Source organism: Varroa jacobsoni, unplaced genomic scaffold (assembly GCF_002532875.2).
Source record: "Varroa jacobsoni isolate VJ856 unplaced genomic scaffold, vjacob_1.0 scaffold_483, whole genome shotgun sequence".
NCBI classification, from domain to species: Eukaryota; Metazoa; Arthropoda; class Arachnida; order Mesostigmata; family Varroidae; genus Varroa; species Varroa jacobsoni.
This window is the reverse complement of record NW_019213385.1, coordinates 47,691-71,175: the sequence shown is the minus strand read 5'-3', so window position 1 is coordinate 71,175 and position 23,485 is coordinate 47,691. Positions and strand designations below refer to the sequence as shown.

The following is a 23,485-nucleotide window of genomic DNA, read 5'->3' as shown; positions in this document are numbered from 1 at the left end:
ACACTTTTCGAAATTTGAAAAATGTATTCTATTTCAAATTTTGTATTAACGGGGTGATTATAAAAGTTGGTCTCAGGTATATCTATAACTGTAAAAGTTACGGAAAGGTATAAAAACATGATTTGCCCGGTAAGCTCCGTTAGTAATGTAATTGGCTCTGAAACTTCATATATGTTCTCTTATATATACATAGAGATCTCTTAAATAAATAAAAAGTAATCTCATACGTTTTCTCTGTCGATTCAAGGATTTAAATTTTAATAATTGTATTATGATTTTCTCAAGATTTATATATGTATATGTAAATTTTTAATCTTTTTCCAAAATTTTCAGGAATATTCTATGAATTTAGTGGAAGTCATTATAACATGGTTTTATGGGACGTAAATAATGATCGACGCGAATAAAATTTCAATAATAGAAAAGAATTATGAAATAATGAAAGCTAATAAATATCTAGGAATTTATTGCCATGCTTGGCTGATTGAAATGACTAATATATACTCAAAATATGTAAAAAAAAAAGCTAATAGAACTCATGCGATGTCACTTATAGAAAAAATGTGCGATTATTTCTCTTCAAATTCAAAGGATTTATTTAAAAAGTTTATGACAAATAGCGGGAAAGAAGAATGTCAGAAATGGTAGTACTTCTTGAAAAAAAAAACGCGGTAGGTGAGCATGATGAGAAATTGTTGTAACACTTCTTTCGTAAACTGCACTGCTCTCGAGATGAATAGAACAAACCGAGTGACTGATCATTCTGTACATCTCGGCAATTTTTTTGTTATCATATTCTATTTATGTAAAAACTCTCGTTAAGTGGATAATATATATTATTGATTGACTAATATATTATTGCATATTGATGATTTCTATCCGTTTCGTTTATTATTAAGATGGTTCACCCATTTAAAGAACAAGGCACCTTGTGCTTGATATCCAGTGAAGAATTCCCTATTTAAGATAATTTTTGTGTAAGCCATAACTTTTATGAGCAATGCGTGGAAGAAAATTTAGCCCCTTTGAAATAATCAAATTTTCTTTTAGGTTTCATCTTATTTCAATCAGAAAAGTCGTGCCTTTTGTTGAATACGAAAAATTATGATCATGAAACCCTTATATTTCACTATTTTAAGCATGCTTTCCTTATTTGTATAGAGAGTAACCAATATAATATAGAAGAGTGCGCTGCGTTAGATATCATTTGCCATAACAGGTAAAAAGGCTGTAAAATCCTGAATACATCTATTTACAGTTACAATGAAGTAACCCAGGTTACGGTAAAGTCTCTCGTAGTCTGTAATGCCTCATGATTGGTAAACAATTGTTAGGCAAACTACCATTGTGCGACAGATTGGTGTTCTGCAAACCAGCTCACGTGTAATAATTGTTCAGTACTAAAACACATTTAAGATCTTTCAGTTTATCGTGCTCAGTTCACCGTAACTTTTAACCTATAAGTTACCTTATTTACGTCATACGATTACGAAATTATTGTTGTATTTTCATATCATATGTAAGTCAATTTGTTTATTAAATATTTTATTGTTATTATTACATACATTTGCAAAAATTAGTGTATCTATAGGCGCATGCGAAAATCGTAGGAACAACGACTATATATCATTCGGATGCTAGAAGGATTCTAGCTAGCTTATCAATATTATTATTTTTATTATCATGGGATGAAAATGTACACTGAAAATTTGTCAATGAAATGTGATTTACATTTTCCATGTAAGAACATCACACCTCCCTTCGTGGCGTATTCCCAAATTTTCGAAATCCATACCTCACTAAAACCTTTTCTTCTAATGCTTTATGATGTAACTTAAACAGTTTAACTATTGCGATATATTCAAAACATTAGAGAGTTGCAATTGATCTTATCTGCTTTTAGTGATGATGTAACCCTACAACTCTTGTCTTCATATCGGCTCTAGCATAAATTTGGCCCGACACCTTAGGTGTAGGGCAATAAGCTGTAAATAATGGAGCTTTCGTGACCCTTTTGCCTTTTACTTGATAACTAATTGTTAGCCGTTTCACACGCGTCTATCCAGTCACCATACACATCGATCGCTTCCGATAAATATGTAATCTGCGTCTGGAAGTCCTCAAGGCAAACTCGGCACGAAATTCGACCTGTGTTCCGCACTCGGTCCATTTTTACTTCACAAGACTTCTCGTGATTACAAAAAGGGCAGTTGAATAGAGTGGCGAGAGCCTCGATTTGTTTTCGTTTTGGGGGCGGTTTGCGGCTACTTCGGCGGCGACCCATCCTCGATGATTCTGGTCGAAGTACAACGGGCGTGCCCGTTAAAGGACACAAGACTGAAAAAGCGCAAAGGTTGGTAATTGATTTGTCAAGTCGTTCGATGGGCTGCTTGCACAAATCTTTTATTGACGTTAAACTAAGACTGTATTATTGAGATGATGAATAGGCCTTATGTTGAAGCATTTCGATTCAACATATAAGTAGAAATAGGTAAACACATACAGATACACACACATTAAATAGTCGCGCGTTTATAGGGATATTACAGTTAGACCCTTTTAAACTTGAAATAAATCAAACATTGAACGGTAACTTCCATACAATGATAACACTAATTTGTTTAACAAGTACTTGCAGTCCGGCTGTTCCATAGTACAAATGAATTTTAAACACAAACACGTGGAAGACATTGATGTTGCCCGCTCAAATCAATGCGACGCGTTAGCAATAGAAAACTCAGCAATATAATAGCCTTTCATAACTATCATTTGTCATACCTCTGCGGAGGTGTCTATGCACACGCAATATCGAAACCCGGAATCTGACCAAAAAGCTGGGTTTGAATTGAATCGGTCGCTATTTAGCCCTTGAAGCGTTTTTCTTTGCTCTCACCTCTCCGCGAGAGAAAAGGTCTCCTAATCGAGTAATACAGTACGGAGCAGGCTCGGAGGCGCAATCAGAGAGGGTTGGATATTACCGCCGTGACGAACAAAACTTGATCTTCGTACGTTGCGTGGAGTTGTATCTACATTTAGTATGTAATCCAAAGAAAGCCATTAGGTTGGTGTATTTGTAAAGTTTGTTCTGTCACTAATAAAAACAAGTCGTTCTACCATAATTATAATGACAGATTAGTTTATTATATATTTGCCGTTCTCTATGACCATCCTTCGTATCTCAACCATTCTGTCCCACCAGCAACGTGCACGTCTGGTGGCGAAGAACTTGTTCAACCAGTCTTTGACACATTATTCATTCAATCGTACATCACCTGTTACGAATCTAATTGCAGCTGATTGGAAAGGATGATAATCAGTTGGAGTTAGGCTTGAAAAATAATAGTGAATTTCAAGACGACTTAAATGATGATTTTTGTGCGAGCCTGCACTATTATTATTACGAAGAAAGATTACTCTGTATTATATATCGGAGTTTTCTGTTAGATAACTTCGTTAACTTCACGCCACTACACCCAATCCAGATTTTTGTCAATCGACTTGTTATTCTCAAGCATTTCCAATTTTATACAACGTTTTCAATCCCACTAAACGCAAATCACGGTCCGTTTGGATTTGATCCCACGGTTAGGCAAATCTCCCGGAGCTACTTACTCTGCTGGTATAAAGATTTGTCACCCGCAAAACAACACGTTCATTCAATAATTCTGCGAAAGAGCTGTGACTGATAGAAATAGATATGTTGAGACGTAATGAGAACCCGTGCCCACTGGGGCTCTTCGCTTACTTCGTAGCACACGGGCTTTCAATAGTTTGTACCTTTTCTTTCAGAAGTGCATTCCGGCGAGTCCCATTAACCTCAAATGGCTAACAGGGCCAAGGTACATTTTAAAGGTCTAAGATGTTATCTTTAATGTAACAAGCCGCCTTCAAACGGTCCTTGCAGAGATTTTATGAAATACGGCACGTTCGATCTCAGCGAAAAGGTCTAGAAGAGCACAGTTTTTTCAGACATGAAATATCTGCCTCAAAATAAAAAATATAATTTAATCGCTGCACAACGTAATTGTCAAGGAGAGATGCTGCTTTTAAGGTCGTAGCGAAGTAGGTAGTTGAGAAACAAACAAGGAAACGTTTTGAAAAAGCAGATACTACCTATGCAGTAAGCCAATAGGCGTTATGCAGCGATTTATCTTATGCTTCTAATGAAGGGCTTGTTACCAGTCAGTTGAAGTTCGGTGTTGATTTATGATAGCGATATGACTGGCCCGGCTTTTTGTAGAATTCGCGCATACGACATGGCCTATAAAACCTCTGATTTCACAACGAATGTTTTACGTGGCGCTGCCGTTACCATGAAAGAAGCACCTGTATTTCTTTACTAAATAGATGCAAGGTAAACCACTGTGAATATGCTTTCAGCAGGGTCCTGGTTTCAGCTACCATTAGTGATGCGCCGTAGCGAATTGAACGACGTTTTATTTCACTCTCAAAAGTATAGTTCACACCCTAGAATTGTGGATAAAAAAGTATTTCTTCATAGCTTTTCGGCTAAGTTAAAAAGGTTACCAAGTAATAATCATCAGCCCGCTATAATTTAGATGGATTCACTTTCTTTTAATGAGAAATTATTGACTTTCATAGCGGTTGATTACGATAGTCTTCCGTATCTGATAGATTGATACACAGCTGGAAATCGCATTCATTTTCATCCTACGTTCTCTTATTGCTTTATGCGCTATCTCGTGATGTTTAATTCTACTGAGTGTAACGCAGTTGCGGAACACACAGCAAACTATCCTTTTCCAGTAAACAGCCACATCCGCGTCGTTTGAATTGGGAATGGCTTTGTTGGTACGTCAGATCCGGATGTAGCTTCGTTCTAATTTTAGTCACTTGACTGATTCGTCTTTGAAAAATTATCTAAATGATAGGGAGATGCACTGATTGGACATTTCTACAATAAGTAAAGGTTGCTATCTGCTAGCGTTGTTTGTTAAAAAATACATCGAAAGCTAAGCGAGAATTTGGCAATACAAAATAGTTGTTGTTGCTGAACAGAAGCAAAATCGGCGCAAAGTGACAATAAGGTCTACCGGCAGTTACAATACGTACCTTAAAAAAGAGACTTTGAGCTTCAAGACAAGCTTCAAACCCGGCTGGTTAGTAGCCGCTCTAGAATGCTGACAATAGGGCTTACTTGAACCTACATTTTCCCTTAAAAGAGGGTAGGGGCATTACACTAAATCGATCTGCATGGCAAGGCATACATGAAACTCGTGCTTTAACTGCCTTATAACAGGGTGTACCGGCGTACAGTTAGATATAAAAACGGAATTAAGCGGCGCATAGCAATGCCTTATTAAATTTCGTAGACGTAAAGCGGATTTCTTTAATGAAAACGGTTCAAGCATCGTCATTGGTTCAACCATTCCTTTAGTAACTGCGTGGCCTTTACCTCGCTTATGAAGTGAATTTGTTCACTAGAATAGGATAATTTGATGTAATTGTATATATATCAGCGTTACAAAAAATATCGCTGCTGTTAAGATCTTGAGCACGCAAACTCAAATTTAAAAATTAGACAGTATCTATCGGACTAAAATTTTTTCTCACACATTTTGTATATTTGTGAAAAAAAGAGTAATAGAGATGTTATGTCTTTAATACAGAAATATTCACTTGTTTGGTTACTATAAAATGTATATATACGCCTGGGTGCCGTTTTCTAGAAGGACAATATTGTAAACTTTAAGAGTATTGGGTAAACGCGACTAAAAATAATAAACAACGCATCATTTAATAACCGTTTCAAGTGGAAACTTTTTCGTTGTTGAAAGCGGCTGAGATACAATAATCGACATAAATGCGTATTCAATATTCATTGTTCGAACGGTAATTGTGTCATTGTCATCATTAATTAAATTAACTTATTGCTAGAATCGAGTAAAGGCACGGCACCTATGCAGAAATTTATAGCGCGAAGCGCAAGCGAAGGATACACAGCGTGGGGCACTTAAGTCCTGATTTTTTCTTGCGAATTGTGTTTACGACTGTGTCAGTGGTATTTTTGACGGTCATACTTAATCAATATAACTTTCATTCACCGCGATTACATCTCCAATTCAGGACGCGATCATTTTTAAAATATTTTTTCTTTAATCCGTAGCTAATTTATTCTGTAAGAAATATGTATTTAGCGATATTTGTAGGTAGAGATTTGAAGTGTCGATTGAATACGCCAAAGACAGAATTCTTGAGAATTATAAAGAAATAAAGAGGAAAGAGAGAAAGAAAAGAGGAAAGAAGATAAATTTTGAACCGACAGCAGGCTAAAAATTTAAGAAATGCGAGAGCTCAGGGCGGTTAATAAGTGTAAAAGATGCAAAAGGAGTAGGAAGCCTCCAAAAATAACGATTACATGTTATTTGGCCGTCAATCTGTATGTAAAAGATCCGGTGTACAAAAAACTTTTCTAGTTCAAAGTTGATACATTTTCGAGTTCTTCAAATCTAATTTCTGTTAGTGGTTTTCCGATTTTCCTCGTAAAAATCTTCCTCGAATGTTTCGGAAGCTGTATGAGAAGTGCGAATAATATAGACGGTTTATTTCGGGCAAAAACGGGAGTCCATGGTCTTGGTGAAGGCTTGTTGCGAGTGAACAGATTGAATAATATCTCCTCTATGTGAGAATTCCCAAAACAACGCACTGATTTTTGCTGAGTTCGCTGTTTTATGCTTTCTTTGTCTCTCATATATATCATGATATATAACACACTCTACTAAACCATAAATTTGTGTCGCAATCGTAAAAAAGTTGGTAACTTATATTTGTTTTATTCATCCACAGAATAATTTGTCAAGAGAGACGATGTATTCGATTTATTGGTCAACAATCAACCATAAAACACAGTGTTAACTTTTGGTGGACAGTGTTTTTTGCCAACTATTATGTTCTCTATAGAAGCTGTGGCTTTACGTCTGCATTAAATCTTATTCGGGAGGTCTTAACGACTTGTTATAATCACCCAGCAATTGGTACGCCTCCATACATTCTACGCAAGTTGTGTGTACGTAAATATTTCGATGGACATCAACTCATTATATGGATATATAGTGTCCCAATACAAACAAATTAATTCTAGTTACCCGATATTGACCGCCACGTTTTTAAATCCGCAGTTCCCAACCTAGTGACCTGAAAAGCTTCTCAAATGGATGCTTTTAGTTGTCCAGCTTCGTGGTAACGTTATTGTCAGGGCAAATTCGAGCTTTATTTACTTTCAAGTCAGGCAATAAGTCGTTTTGATTGATATAAATAACTACATCCATGTGGCACTTTTTTTAGTATTAACTCAGACATATCGAAATTTAAAATTTTGAAAGATACTATCCGGTACCCTCCCAAACGCATAAAAACGGAATCTATTGACATTGAATTCGTTATTTTAATTATGGGTAATATCTGAAATGATTACGTGTTATTTACTAAAATAAAAACAATTTATTTGTATTCCAGGTTTTTCGAAAATTTAGTTTCTATGATCACTTTCGTTCACTTTTTACTTAAGCTATCATCATTTATATTATTATTGTTGTTGTTAAATATAACAAAGAGTCTGTCGACTTGTTTTAATGACGAAAACTGATAAGAGATTTGACGAACACTGATTGTATGCAAGAGATGAGGTCCTGTTTCACAGAACTTCTCCGCGTTTGTTACTTAGAGTAGCCTTCCGCATTCAACTCTTCGGTTATTTTGTTATTCTACTTCATGGGCCTTTTTCATGGCGCCTAAACAACCCATATTATTGTATCTGTCATAATTATTAGTACTAATCATATATACACAATCGGCAATTTTTCATCCCCGTCGTCGATTGCAGGAGTCCCGGTCGACAAAGACTGAAGAATCTTACACAACCCGACAACTGAAGGGTTCTGAGTGATCTCGATATATGTATATTATATAGTTATCTTTCAATTTGTCATATGTATACGATGATATCATTATTATGAATCAGTAGTTCAATAAGGCGATTCGGATATCGCACAGTTGTTTTCTTGTTGTTTTTCATATAATATAATGTTGTAATAGATTTAGTGTATAGAAACCATGGTTATGTCTGAGGTGGGCCTAGTTCAGGGTCCTTGTTCTCATTGCGTCCGCTCATGTATCTGAAGTGTAGTTACATTTATCAATATATACTTTTATATTGCACTACATATCCTAGATACTTGTAGTTCTTTGCGTATATATATGGTCGTCTTCGTCCTAAGCAACCGAGTTTTACGGTTTACCCTCATTTAGAACATGAGGTGCATATCATGATAAACCTCTTCCAAGTCTGACGTATCAACAGACACGCGCACATGTACAAAAAGCTTTATGCTAAAGTTCTTCATTTTTATGATATATTCTATGCCTTAGCGATCAGTTTTTTATCATCTCATAATTCATTTGATCGTTTTTAAAAATTTGGTCGGTTCCTATTTACTAAAGCGTTCTTGTAGAGCTATCGAAATAAGTAATTTTAACTTTAATAACAATAACTTTAAGAGTTTGGCAATTTTGTAAATTAATGAAAGAGAAATATATCTTAATGACCCAGACATTGACCCGGGTCAAAGCAAGGTTAGACCATGAATTCGTCCACTTCAAAGAAATTCGTAGGTTTATTTTTTGCTGTAAAATACAAAAGTTACGGTCTTCACCAAATACATTCTCATTAACGCACATTATGTGCTAATAGATGAAGCTCTCCACCGGCCAGAGTTCTGTCCGACATTATATTATAAGAAATGTTTGCGTCCCACGATTTCTTACTTCCTTGAATATTTTGACCAACGAGCGCAAGCAGGTTTGTTGTATAGCAATTCTGCTTGCTCAAACTTTCATACAAACCCACCAGTCAACCCTGATCTTTTGATAGAAGCAGCTGGGTCGGATCTTAAGCGTTCCTGTCAATATGCACGCACGTACGTGAGTTTGTGTGACTTGCATCTGTATAAATCAAGTATCTATTTTTAAATGAATCCATCAAATCACTGAGCCTTTAACAAATCGTAATTAGCAGTTCAAGATCTCATGCCCTTGACAATTTGTTATTCCGCATCTTACCCTTGCAGGCTCCTGATTTCCCCATTTGCACCATTCTGCAAAGGCACTGGATGTACCTCATAGTCGAAAGTTGAATTTTTTAGTCAATAGCGACCGTTTTGAGACCATCTTGCTCCAAAATCTCGAGCACAGCTATGGCCCCGTCATTGAAAATGAATGAGAGCGAGCCATCGATTACAATACAGGCATCAAACATTCGCGAACGAATCTCGATCCTTTTGGCAAACCCGCGCGGCTTACTACTGAAGTCTGTCCCTAGAGAAAAATATGCGATGAGATTTACATGAATATGACATAGGCAAGACTTAATACCGATATAAATTATATGTTTAGTGCAATGACGAATTTTGTGGTAACATTGTCGGATGTGCTGGTCATTCCTTAATATAAACGAACCTCCACTTCGCGGAATGAATTCGTTAAATAACGAAAATTATAATACTACAATAATTAATTCATATTGTTCAGAACAGTGGTTAGATGTTTGCGCAGATGCGAGCGCCAGTTGCACTTACCAATGAAGACAGGGTCCCTTATAGTGTAAGCCATGAGGGCTTCCGAAGGGTCGAAGATGAGGCTATCATTAAACTCTGCTGTAACCTAAAAGCGTATAGACATACCATTATATAGATATTATAATGAAAGCGGGCATGTATTTTGTAAAGCTCTAGTCCGCTAATCAATTATAATCGCGCTGTTTAAGAGTGACTGGATAATATAAACTTCATAAACTTTGGCACAGCTAGTAACTGAGTCTAGGCTAATAAATACAAAACCTATCACACAAATTCTTAATATTCGCTTGTCTACAGCAGCTACCCAAAATAAACTATTCGACTTTTTGTGTAAATTTATCACAGCTATATAGATGCATAATAATAAACTCTACCTCATCGATTAATTTCTGGTTGTCGACTCCGACATCTTTTCCCGTTTTAGTTTGCACAATTTCAAGAACGCGCTTGACGCATTGTGGCGTCACCTTGCTAATATTAAACGACCAAGACGTTGACCCAGTTCCCGTGCACATGGTCACTCCACTACTTTTCACCTTTGTGGGTTTCGAACCATCGATAGAGATCTCATAGTATGACACCCTGCAAACACAAAGACATTAGTATAAAATATGGAGAGAGGCCGGTTTTATATAAATATAAAGTTGTGATTATTATGTCGCTCCACGAGAAGCTGCTTAGTTGCAATTGACTTTCATAAAAACAGGGTACACAGATAATAAAATAAAGCTATACGTTATAGGAGGAAGCTTGACGAAGATTGACGATTATGTATAGACAAAGAATTTTGGTAAGCTCCTAGAAAAATTCAAGTAACTGCTACACGTGCAGTCCAGTTCATATCATACTCAGCAGCGTAGATGGCCGAAACGCCATTTAATTTTTATAGATTGCTAAATCTAGTTATCAATCAAAACTGATATGTCAAGCAGTTATAGTCACTCGACACTGGCTATATCTATTAGAAAAATTCAAACATTTCGCGTATAATATCGAATTTATTTTATTTTACCCAACCTAATCAAGGTGAGAGAGCGACTAACCTTGAAGACAGAGATTCTCCAACAAACACCTCATTAAGTGACTTAATCGGCAGTATTCGAACGGGTGCTGGAGGTTTCGCGGGAACAGGAGGAATATCAGTGACTCCGGTAGCTCCGTCAATATGCGTTGGAGTCGCAGGCGTGGCCGGTTTATGCTCTTCGTTAATACAGTCGATGAAACGATATTCGGGGTACTGCAGCTGCTGATTATGTAGTTCGATTGGAGCTTCGAATGCGTCCTTACCTTGCACAGTCACCCGGATACGCTGTCGCCATTGCCATCTGCATAAATTAGTCAAGGGACAAACAATCGGATCATTTTGGAAGGTACAAGCGCGGTGTTGCGGTAATACGCAGTTATAGATTGAATATTCAATTCCTTTTTGATAGGATACTAAGAGCGAACATGCAGTAATGTAAAATGTCATACGAAAACTGGTGATTGATACTTGGCAAGATTTATTGCAAATTGATCGTCCATTAGCAGCAATTAGTTTTATATAGCAGCTGATTGATGAGTGGTGCACAAATTTGAAAGCGTACTTTAAGAAACATTCATTTTCTAACAATAGGAAATAATACATTTGTTTCTGTCAGGACGAACAACTAGCACAGAAAAAAAGATACGGTACTCCAACTATAATTAAAAACGGTTTGTAAACCTACTATGAAATGGTGGTAAAAACTGCTAGAAAAATTAGTTCTCTACCAAAGAAACGGCGACGTCCAGGCACACGTCATTATCCGCAATCTAAATATACTTTTTCACACCGGTATTCTTGGTTTTATTTTCATTCATGGTCATTGGATGCGTTAGGCATAGCATAAACAGACGCAATACAGCAGGGCTTCTCTGGTAGCAAGCCATCGTATTTATGAGCTACCTAGAGTATGTCAACAAAACCTGTTGTCTCACTTCACCTTAGTGTTAGCCAGACGCCCAGCAGATACGAAATCATGTCATCTATGCAGGAAGGCGCCAACTCAGAATGGTCACTCATCTGCTATAGAATTTGCTAACTTTGTCATAAAAATGTCATTTGTCAATAACATTTGTCCCCAGCTCAACTACTATGCGTTCACAGGGACCAGCATGACCAGATATTTCTACTAAAAACTTTTTCCATCAAACACGTAAGAGCAGCTATACCGTTTCCTGTCTGCCTACCTGAGGCAAGAGCAACACAAAAGTAAGAGGGATCCCGATCACTGCTTTGGAATAACTTGCGCCACAATGCGCCCGACTCTAATTATAAGAGCCCTGTAGCTAGTTGTTTTCGCGTCTGTTTCCACTCCAACGTGAGATACTTCATGCAAGAGCAGCTCGTATATTAGCTAAGCATGTAATACACTAGTGTGACAAAAAATTAATAATCGGACCAGGTATCGGTTAAGTTGAGCGGACTTCTCATGAATGTGTCCAGAGTAGTATTCTTCGGCTGAAGATATATGAGCAATTTATTTATTTAAGTATTTATCAAGTAAAATTTACGTTAAGCTTTTATTCAGCGGTACACGAAAATTTTTCTTTGCTAACGTTTATCAAGTACAAGTGAGGGTGGCCTCACACTATGATGCAGCAGTTAATAATGCGCGCTGCTTATACGGTGTATGTATGCTAGACTCATTATTTACTACAGGTGTTTCCGCTACCGCTTTGGCTTGTGCCAGATAGGGAAAATCCGCTATCATTGTCCGACCTGTATTCAAGCGGAGACTATGGCAGACCACGATAATATTTAGTTCAAGAAATCACTTATGTAAGACGAAGTTGTAATAACGTTTTGATATAATTTAATGATTAAAAGGTATACAACAGAAACTTCTGCTAATACAACAAAAAAAAATGGCCTTACTTATACAATATAGGTAGGAAAAGCGACAGTTTTTTTTATTATTGAAGCAATTATCGTGTAATAAATATTAATTGATAAAATCACGACTGGAAATACGGAAGAATCCTTGTTACGCTCGACAGAGGGATACGGCTTCCAAGTTCATGAAACTAATGGTTATTGAATGACCAAAATCAGACAAGTACTTCTGAAGAATCGGTACATAATAGGTATCTTAACCGAAAGAAGCAATGCATGCAAAATCATCTGCGCTAAGTAATCGCATCAGAAAATTTCATAAGAACCTCTGACAGAAATCCTAATCGCATCAAAGATTCAATACGTCGTTGAAAAGAATTGATATTATCCTTTAAGAAGTAACAGCTTAGTTTATCAGACAAATTAGTAACGAGGCTGCAGTGCTCTCAAGTTTAGAAAAAAAAAATGCAGATACAATCTAAAAAAGTAAAAAAACAATCCACATCGAGTAATAGGTTATGCGAAAGACTGAAAAATATTACATGCTTCTGTTTCTTGCGCTCTCTATCTGATCAAAACAATAAGTACCTACTTATTGTGCTGTACTTCAAACCTGAACTGTCCATCAAGTAACTTCTGAAGCGCTCTTGGGAAATCTTCGGTACAATCTCCGGGTAGACAGAGGTAGCCCACAGACCGAGAAGGGTCGGAGTTGATCCCAATAACCGGTTTGTCGCGTGACAGAACTTTACTCGCAGCCATTAGGAAGGTTCCATCGCCACCTGTTGTAAAAATCACATCTGCCCACTCCACGTTGGCGTCTGTATACTCGAAACGATCCACGAGTCGAGTTTCTAGGCCCGCCTTTCTGTAAATATAAAAATTAACCCCCAAAAAATACTGCTTAATTTGCTGTTAACATTTGTTTGACTTTGTATCCACTTCAAATGTAAGTATTTAAAGATGTAGACTTTTTCGGAATTCGGTTTTTAAAGTTAACCGGACCGTTTCAGATTTATGATTGTTTTTAAAGGTCTGAATGCTTAAACTCTTAAACTTAAAACCTAAATAAAAAGTGAGATTTCAGCTGTAAGCAAAACAATCGAATTTTCCGAAATTTACCTATCAGATGAGAACGCTGAGGCTCCCAGAATGGAGCCTTAATGGACGAAAAGATTTTAGTTAACTTCAGCGGCATAGATATTAATTAGTGCCAAATCAACAAACGTACTCTCACAATTCTAATTTTCTTCAATTTTAAGTGAGGGCAAATGCCACAGAATAATAGGTCCGGAGGTGTACCTGTCAATATTGTTCATATAATATGTGTATGGTTAATATTGAGAAATATAATGTAATGCTGTAAAAACGGTGTAGCTTCAATTTAACACCCTATGCAATTTCTTGGATCTTTTGATGAGGTTCTATTAGAAAAAAAACAATTCAGAATTCCGTGCACTCCAAAACGCGTTTCACCAGGTTAATTCTCGAATACTTTTAAGACTATGTTGTTACAGACCCAAACACCGAATAAGTAAAATCGATAGTGAACTATTATTATCATATCCAATTAATTTTTTTAGAAGCTGGTACAATTGTATCAGACACAAACAAACGGCAATAATTATTGACATTATTTTATCATTAAAGCTGCACGAGCTAAATGAAAGTCATCGCATACAGAAACATAAAAATTACAGACGACAAACCTATATAAGAGTTATTCAATTCTTGCCATTAACAGAACAGTTCAATCTCTTCTTTCCTTACATTCGAACCTGTTTCAGTTATTTATTAGATAAAATAATAAGTGCTCAAACAAAAACAGTGAACAGCTTTGCCCCATCTCGCTTACATCGAGCGAATATCTTTCGGCCTCCTTACGAAAACCGTCTTTGTCGGACATACGGCAAGGTGTTGCAAGGACCGTTGATCCTCGATAAAATACACGAGCATCACTTGAAGTTTTCCCACTGTTTCCACGTTTTCGTTAAACAAGCTGATTATTCATATGAGTTAAGTATCTACACATAGACCGACGGCCGAAAATGACGGGATTCAGTCAATCGCGAGTTAAGCTACCTTAAGGGCGATATCGGTAAAAACGACTTCCCTGTGCCAATCCTTCCTGTGTCTACAATCGTTTTCCTCATGAGAAATAAGCTGGCATCGATGTTTTCAAGTAGAGGCTGTGCTAATGGTAAAGTTACATTTAAATCATGCAAATTGTTGTTGTGCCAATCGTATAGAAATCCTGGAATCACTGGAAACATCCTGCATTGGTAAACATGTCAAAACATGGGGAAAATTGTGCCAGCAAAATATTGATGAAGCTATTGGAATGCTATAGCTCGACACCGCATCGATACAACCATACAGAGGGACTCTTCCCATGATTCCTTTGGGCACAAGATGCATCTTGAAAGCTAAATGGCAAACTTATAGTTTAAAAAAAAAGCATTCAATGGCGCATCATTTTAATTTCTATTTATTCGTTCCAGAACTTCTATGCTAGTTGTGATACAGGTATAATAAAATAATAGAAGCGTATTTGCGCTGAATCCAATGCAACACAAGGCATCGAAGTTGAACTATCGAGCACGTCACGCCATAGGAAGAGGTCCGAAGTAACGGCAGACAACAGTCTATAAAGTGTCTTCCTTAAATCAATCCTCACTGAATCGATTATCGTCATACGTAACTGCGAACGATTCTTGATTTAAAGAAAATCATCAACGCCAAAGCATCAATCATTGTTAGTGATGGTAGATTACTTACCGGAAAAGGTTGCGAATAAAAGACGATTTTAGATACGTATAATACAAGAAGCGTCACAACGCCGCCTAGCGACTAAAGAACGGCTAAGACGACAATGTGAGCTCGACATTGAATAGTTAAGAAACAATACGTGTTTTAGACTTACCAGAAACGAACTTTAATATGTCTGCACGAAAACAAATAGCAATACATTGTATAACCTTAAAATCGCTGAATTTGCAGAGGCACTTTGGATATTTAATGATAGCGCAAGTTGTGACCAAACACTCAGTAGTATAGCAATAATCTCTTCTCTAGGATACAAAAAATACAGAAACAGGAAGGAAGCTAGGCTTACATTTATTTCTTGTTATTCACTGCCAGATCGATTATTGACAATATATTTATTATTCTATAATGATGCCGTCACAACACAAAAAAGTGGTGCGGAATTTCGCGCGATTACCGACTTGTCGATACCAATTATGTAAACGTTCGTCCAATCGGCAATTGAGTTTCCCTATTTTAAAGTATATCAATAGCGGTCAAGGTCGCTAGTAATTATCGCGCAAACAGCAGCGCTCGTAAGCGTTTGGCTTTGAACGGAGAACTTGGCTCCTCTTTTGTGTGATGCATTTCTACCCTTCACAACTTTATAATGCCTTATCGGTAGTAATTGTAGTATTGTTCAGAACAAAACAAATCGAACGAACAGGTATGGCAAGCCGGTTCACAACTGATGCATATGACGAAACTAATAAGGACTGGTAGTCATTAATGGTAGCGGACTTAACCTAATACAAGCGTCACGACACAGTGAGCTATGTTGTGCTAATGGCCAGCCAAATAATGTTACAATGTCAAACAGTAATTTCGCGCGTGAAACGATGCAAAATGATAAAAATCGTACTTAAAGTGGTCTGCTAAACTGTCCCGCCCTTATGGGACACTAAAATATACTACTGCCCATGTACGAACATGCACACTGAATGCAATCAAGAAAGCAATAACGTGCATTTATAAGTAATCACGCAACTGTGCTAAATCAGCTTGGTAAAGCCACCACTATTAAATGCTGGACAAATTTATATAACACCATTAATCTGTGCACATACTCCTTACACAAACAATTTTAAATAAATTGAACTAATCAATATTATATTCTTATGGACTTTAAAAGATTCACTGAGATGATCCTAAAGAACGTATTACCATATACTTTTTTAAATAAAGATGTTCCTGTTTTGACTTGACTTAATGAATCTGCTTGATCACTAACCTTGTAGTATTATCTCTGCTAAAGTACCTAGATAATCCATTTGCGTTAGGATATAGGCAAAAATTATTCTCACGCATCGTGCTCTCCAACATATCTTATAATTATGCGGTCAATCTTCTGATCGCTAGAGTAGAATGACTGATAAAAGAATAATCTCAGATAATCCAATAGTAATCTTCTGTTCGCGATTAGGACAACCCAGGACCACGAATAGAGTAAGGTGTAACGTTAGTAGTAGATACTACAATTTAAAAAATGCTGGCTGAAGTCCCACAATACAGCCGCAAAAACTTACATGTGAGGCCTAACGTCCCTAAACCTAAACAAAATAAGCTAGTATACTCTTTAATAATTATATGTATCCATATGTATTTTGTACCTGAGGGTGTCGACCACAAGATCTCTGTTCCTCGAATGAACGTTGTGATGATGTAAAAGGGACTGGTAGTCTGAACCCCGTGCCTCGAGCTGTAAACAAACAGGAAACACGATTAAACTCTTACGTCGTCATTTTTTCGATATCTGGCACGAAATGTACACAAAATATGTGATCTAAATGTACACTAGTCCAACAATTAAACAAAATGAAGCTTTTCGCCTGTTTAGTTATAAAACATGGCTATATAAGCATTACGTAAAAAGTGTGTAGTAAATATTAGTAAAAGGAACGATAAGACAATTTCGTAAAGAAGTTTATATATATATATATATATATATAAAAGTGTGGCAGAAGTCATTTGACAAGTTGGAGGTCTGTATTTTTTTACTCTTTTGCTGCTTAGACCGGGGTAAAATATGAATTCTCAGACTGCCAAGAGATTTTTACCACACCACATGTATCCTGGATAACTTAATAATAAAGAACGGGACGACAGACAAATTATCAAACGGTATCATAAATTTGATTGAAAAGGTTTTGATAGCTAAGTCAGCCTTCGGAAATATCATAATAGGATAATTGCGGGTTAACCAAATGGAAATGCCAACTCTAAATAGGAGCAAACGTCCCATAATCTTATACCCCGCAGCCACTTGAAAGCAACATTCGGACTCCAACGAACTATTCAGGAGAAATCAATATGATTGCCCACTCCAGATTGCCCACTCGCGCACAAAGGGCATATAAGGGATATTGGGATTGGCAGTGAAAGCGTAAGAGGCATAACGCCCCCTCAGAAAGGACAGCTGGTATTCACTGCTATGGGGCCAGCAGTAGGAGGTGACATGACAGGGTCGTGCATACGATATTCAGCTACCGACTGACATCTAAACGTCAACGGAATTTCGTCGGAAAGGCTCTCAGGGAAGCTCACAGTCACTTCCATTAGAGTTGGCATACGGTTGCTTAATATAAGCTATCTGTATAGTTCAACCGTACTGCGTTGTACCCTATGCTTTGTAACCTTGAACTTCGCCAAGGCTCATAAATAGGAGACATTTCGTACAAAAAAGGAAATGCTTTGCGACTCTGTGATTAGAGACTGATTGATAGTTCTTCTTGAAGAGCAAAGGGTCGGTTTATGGTGACTAAGTTGCTCTATGCATTGGTTTAAGCAGAAAGCTAATAGCAATGATTATTATGCAGCCTATACGTGGTAAAAACTGGTTAAACCCCTGCCAGTCTAAATTTAGCTAGATGTATAAAATTCCTAAATTGATTCAGGGACATATGTGATAAGCCACTTTTCGCACACACAAAAATATGAGCTATAAAACTCTAAAATTTATAATCTCAGTATTCCTGTTAGGATTCTAGTCAAAATGTTTACAAAAATATCAGTCGACCGTTTATTGTCAGTGTTTCGCAAGCTGACTAATGACCATTTCCGGGACAGCTGCTAAGAGTCGACGGCTCAACGATAAACCAAGCAATAATCGATAACAACCGACATAGCAAAGGGCTGGCAAACGCGTCAGTCCTCGAATATGGATAGAACAACTTAGACCCTACGCTTGATACCACATTACCAGCCACGGAGTTAATTTCGCGGTTTGCCGGCCTCTTTCAGATGCACATAGTGCTGTAAACGGCTTAACAATCTCTCACGAGTAGTAAGCCAATAAATCAAAAATGCCCCAATTTCGGGTTGACTTTACCATTCGTTGTTCAACCCTAGTTCTAGGTCTGCGTGTGGCGTTAGTACTATAAAACATTATGCTATAACAAAAGCACCTCCAGCAAAAAAGTAAGAGACAAAAAGTCGAGAGGATTTGAAGTCTATAAAGACGTTGCGTGGCTACAAGGCGGAACCCTCACATTTCATAGCTCCAGAACCACTGAAGTGTCGAACGACGTCGGAGCCTCAAGTTGTGAGCCACTGCACGCGTCCAAAGATTGACCAAGAATAAAAATCCTTTAATACGCTATCTTATGAGTATTTCAGGAAGATCTTTTATCTATATATACTTACATATAGATATACATGGTTCTCAAATACTTCAAGCATCAGGGCAGATTATCCAACCATACAAGACTAAGGCCGTTATTGGTATAAACGGATAAAATCGCTAGAACGAATGGGCCATGTGCTAATAGGCGACAACGGCGAACAACACACAACGAATATGCATTGCATGATAGCATCATTATCACGGCATTGCAGTGGCTGTTTGTAAACGCCACCGAAGCTGCGGAACATTTCTGCCAGTTTTATTCTCTTCGTTGCGAACGGTAACGAATTATTATTCATTAATTCATAGAGATTCATAAACGATCGGATTAGTAGAAACGCATAGTTAAATTAGGCTTTCTATAAATTGGAAACCGTATGCAATCTTTGAACAGAGCGACCCTTTATATTTCATTAATCTTATGAATGGGCTTGCCGTTTATAGATAAAATGCCATTAGGTCGAACAATAATGTTTGTGAGAATCAGCGTGCGATACTGTTTGAATTTGAGTCCGGTGCTTGTCTTCGTCTATGAATCAGTGAACTACAGAGGACGCGAATGTAAACAGCCGTTAGAGCTATGAACTGTCAACATCGGTGCTCAACAATCTCAGTTCGGTATTACTACTGCTGCTGCACTCAGTACCAAGAAACAACTGTTCCAAGTCGCAGGAGTTTCTCAAGCTCTGAGACAATATAGTCACAGATGGATAACGCTCTCAATTCCAGCATTTGTTAGATACGTTACGTTTACTTACAATTGATAACAAAGCAGCGTAGCAAAAAACACCGAACGTGTACGTACAAAGAGAAACGGTTCACAATAACGTCGTCGAACGTTTTACTAAACATGAAGCGTATCGGCATGATAATGACATAGTGAAATTACTAGATATTTCTGTTTGTGAAGGCGTATACGGTCCGGAACACTTGGCTGCTGATGCATAGGTGTCTTTAGCTACCTGAACGTGCTACCAGCTTTCCCGCCATTTTTTCTCCGGATAATTAATGATTCATCATCATCATCATCAACAACAGCCACCGGAGACTGGTCCCAGGTGAATGCTATTCACATCAATACATTATGGAACGAATCAATAATTGCTCGTAATAACAAATTACAAACATGTTTTATCGTGCGATAGCTATTTGACTCCGACCTGCCTCACTAGATGTTCCTCGGAGCTCAGTGCCGAGTGCAGAAATAAGTCTCAATTACTTAACTATATAGCAATCACGTAAACCGCGCACGTAAAGCGGCCGCAACAGCCTGCCATCGCAGGCAGCCAACGAGGCTAACATTTGAATTGTTTTTGTTGCCGTTCATTTTTCTTCAGTTGTCACAGTCCTCTTAATAACAGATTTAACAAGTGTCAATCGTAACCATATCGTACAACAGAAGATGCCTTCGGAGGACAAGTGCTCGACTTGAATTAACATTCTCAAGCCGAAAATCACACATTCAATTAGCAGGCTCAGTTAATTAAAATGATCTCGCCATTTCTAACTGCAAGTTCAATTTTTCGAGCCATAATGCCATACTGCTGCGTAATTAGTATTCTTGCGAGCTTGAAGCGAATAATTGATGCTGTTATCAAGAGGCAAACACAGTTTACGCTGATTATGAATAAGATGCCAACGGTCGGTGATAGACTGCGTGTCCTAAAAAAATTGCACTGAAGAACCAAAATCACCAAGACGATTACAAGACAAGGAAATTCTATTCCTTGTAGAAGCAGTAAACAATAATCCAAATGACCGAAATGCATAACATATCCGAAGAGCTAAAGGCTTCCTGAGACTCTGCAAGACGCGTTGACAAAATATGTTTGTATGCAACTCTAAGCAAGAATTGTGCAGCTTGAAAAAATACGCTAGGCACATAAGACCACCTAGATGGTTGAGTCACAGACTGTTTTTGTGATTGAGTCACTTTCAGAGCAAATCGTAGATTACTCGTAATGGAAGATATATAATTTCGTTGAGCATCTGACACCTTCCAATTGTCCCACTCAAGACAGCTATGGTTACGAAGGTCCATTAAAACGCAGCTTGTATAAGCTAGACCAATAGGAGAACCTGCTACTAAAGATCTGATACAGGAATCAACGAGTGAACTAGAGTAGTCCGGTTTTTAATCAATAATACAGTACTCGCTTCAAGCTACCGCCTAGCTCTCGCGCATAGCAGAGTTCACATTAGATCAGACCATCACTGATCAGTCCGTAACATTGATCTATAACTCTAGCGCACTGCCTTTGGTTCGCTGAGGGTGTGTACATTTGCGAACTCATCTCGCTGATATGGACACGTCAAACAAACGTATTTACGCACTCTCAACTCAGGTCACACTCACGTCTCGAATAAGCTCTTCCTCGCTGAGCTCCTGATGTCGCCGCTTCTCGAATTCTAACCGAGAAAACTTCGTAAGCACAAGAACACGTTTTGGCGCGAACGGTTGATTGCAGCCAGCACAGGACGCGGCAGACCCACTCTTGCTGCCAGCTCCAGCATATTCGTCTCCTGGTTGCACTCCGCCATCAGCTGCTCCAGCTCCGCTAACGACTCCGTCGCGCTGTGCCATCGCAGACCTCACTTCCGGATGCAGACTAAAGGTGAGATCATTAATACTCTGGCCGAAGATCGTTGATCCGGTGACACCTGCAGCAGTAGAACTTGTCTCACAAGTGCCTGCACGATGACGACTCGTTGCGATGAAGCACTCGAGCAAATGTTGTTCGTACTCTTTTCTACTTGGCTGTTGCTGCTCCTGATTGATGATCTTTTGGGTGAAATATGCCAACTGTTGTTCCGGCCTCAATGGCTTTAGAGGCTGTCGTCGCTGTTGCTGTTGTTCAGATTCTTGACGGTAGCGCTGCTGAAGTAACACCTGTACTAGTTGTTGTAGGAGACCTGCGATAGCTCCTGAAGGACGACGCCTTCGGCCGTTGATCCCTGTAGGCACTGTTGCTGATCTCAGAACCACAGCAGCTGCAGCAGCGGTGGAAGCGGCTGCCGTCGCAGTTCTTCTGCTACAATCGGCCGCACCGGAACTGCCAAGAGCAACGACGGAATGTCTATTAGCAGTTCGGCCGCTGGTATGGGTAGGGGTGACAGATAGGGCCGCGGGACGCGATAATTGATAGCCGATGAATTGTTCACTACTGCAGCAGGTGCAATTGAGGAAGGGGCTAGTTCTGCAGTTGGCGACCGTCGAGGACTGCCGTACCCTGTGGACAGCAGATAATGTCCAGCAGGGCTTCGGCGACGCCTGGCCACCTGAAACGGATGCGTCTGGCCGTGGTGGGTGCAGCGCTGGCCCACTGCTACTGCAGGATATCCCCGTGAAGACAGTGGCCGAGCGTCCCGATCCAGCCGGTGTTGACGTGCAAGTGAGGCTCGTCGCCGCGGATGAGATTGGTGTCACGGCTGATCTTACAATGCCAATACCGTTGCTGGTCGTTGTGGACAGAAGGCGACGTCGGGCGAAAAAGACGTCGGTCACCGGTGACGCTGCTGCTGCCACCGCCGCCGCCGCGGCTGTTCCTGTCGCGCCTGCTATGCCCGCTTCTGCAGATACAGTGGGCAGTGGAGCCGTGGCCGCTCGTGAGACAGTGCGGCAAAATAACCTCATGCTAATCAGCCGGCCACTGATACAACATGCCTGGTCGAGCGAAGAGAGGGAATCGGTCGCGCAAGGGAAGGGCCGTCAATACTAACAGACCGCTGAATGGCTGCAACGCTCCACCCCAGTGGCGAGCCGATCCTTGGCGCGGTCTGCCGTCAGCAGCAGCCGTATGACCACGCAACGTTCTCTCGCGAATCGCGACGGAATGCTACCCTACTGTCGATGATGACAGTAACTATCGGCTACCTACGGTTGACGCTACACAGCGGCGGCTGTGACGCTGATGAGCGCTTTCAATGCAACGCTAGCTAGCCACGAAGCGATCGTCCGCCCGTCCGCCCGTCTGGTCACTACTGCCTGACAGAGAAAACCGACCCGCTTGTCTTACGCGAAGATACGTGGCTGACTGTGATTTGTTAGTAAAGTTCGCAAACGAAGCAGCGCGTGTGGCTAAGCTGTGTACGATGTCAGATATTCACTTGTGAGAGTGACTTGCGGGCAAATAGTGGTCAACCACACACAAATCAGACGAAGAGATCACACGAATAGAAAGGTCCTTCGTGAACATCGAAATAACAACGAATCGTTAAGTAAGGCACTTGTAACAATAATCATAATGAAATACAGGCGACTAGAATACCACGACGAATTTGAAAAAACGCACTCGCACTAAATGATCGTACTGACCACAGAAAGTTTGTGCACGTGTATACCGAACCATCTCAGTCTTGCTAGACCAAGTTTGAACATTTAACAAGCTAGAACCAGCTGAAGAAGATCGTGCACAATCACAACGTCGATCACGACCTCGATAAAAGTCACAGGGCAGCCATCGATGCCCCAGCCAATCCACAGTCACGGAAGCAGCCGGGAATTGTATCAACCCTATAAAGCACTTGCCCCAGACAGAGACTGAGCAAGAAAAATACACGATTCTACCCCCGTAATACTGCTGCTACTTAGCGCCTGTGTAACTCCTG

General features: G+C 39.2%; 2 protein-coding genes across 5 annotated transcripts; both read right to left on the bottom strand.

The window, feature by feature from the left end:
• Positions 1 to 1,626: 1,626 nt before the first annotated feature.
• Positions 1,627 to 9,167, bottom strand: LOC147753446 (transcription elongation factor 1 homolog). 2 transcript variants are annotated; one of them, XM_086968481.1, is made up of 2 exons: positions 9,079 to 9,167; positions 1,627 to 2,337 (listed from the first exon to the last, which is right to left on the bottom strand). In XM_086968481.1, the coding sequence occupies exons 1-2, from the start codon at positions 9,137 to 9,139 to the stop codon at positions 2,033 to 2,035; spliced, it is 366 nt and encodes a 121-aa protein (XP_086824607.1). In that variant the 5' UTR covers positions 9,140 to 9,167; the 3' UTR covers positions 1,627 to 2,032. The 2 variants fall into 2 exon arrangements, with proteins under 2 accessions (XP_086824607.1, XP_086824608.1); XM_086968482.1 differs by lacking the exon at positions 9,079 to 9,167 and adding an exon at positions 2,514 to 2,626.
• Positions 2,236 to 23,484, bottom strand: LOC111260841 (uncharacterized). 3 transcript variants are annotated; one of them, XR_002680579.2, is made up of 8 exons: positions 21,234 to 23,484; positions 16,866 to 16,954; positions 13,064 to 13,318; positions 10,637 to 10,918; positions 9,968 to 10,175; positions 9,594 to 9,678; positions 9,079 to 9,333; positions 2,236 to 2,337 (listed from the first exon to the last, which is right to left on the bottom strand). XR_002680579.2 is itself a non-coding variant. In XM_022833885.2 (7 exons), the coding sequence occupies exons 1-7, from the start codon at positions 22,509 to 22,511 to the stop codon at positions 9,158 to 9,160; spliced, it is 2,373 nt and encodes a 790-aa protein (XP_022689620.1). In that variant the 5' UTR covers positions 22,512 to 23,484; the 3' UTR covers positions 6,825 to 9,157. The 3 variants fall into 3 exon arrangements, 1 of the variants encoding a protein (XP_022689620.1); XR_002680577.2 differs by lacking the exon at positions 2,236 to 2,337 and adding an exon at positions 6,825 to 8,918; XM_022833885.2 differs by lacking the exon at positions 2,236 to 2,337 and having other exon boundaries at positions 6,825 to 9,333.
• Between the last annotated feature and the right edge of the window lies 1 nt (position 23,485).

Bases quoted from the DNA above. Each gene is read 5' to 3' on its own strand.
- LOC147753446 (XM_086968481.1), bottom strand. From the start codon at position 9,139: ATGAGGTACATCCAGTGCCTTTGCAGAATGGTGCAAATGGGGAAATCA. The intron at 2,338-9,078 runs GTAAGATGCGGA...GCGCTTTTTCAG, and splicing joins GAAATCAGGAGCCTGCAAGG to TCTTGTGTCCTTTAACGGGC.
- LOC111260841 (XM_022833885.2), bottom strand. From the start codon at position 22,511: ATGAGGTTATTTTGCCGCACTGTCTCACGAGCGGCCACGGCTCCACTG. The intron at 13,319-16,865 runs GTACAAAATACA...TTATATTTACAG, and splicing joins CTTGTGGTCGACACCCTCAG to AAAGGCGGGCCTAGAAACTC. The intron at 9,334-9,593 runs GTAAGTGCAACT...ATTTTTCTCTAG, and splicing joins AAGGGACCCTGTCTTCATTG to GGACAGACTTCAGTAGTAAG.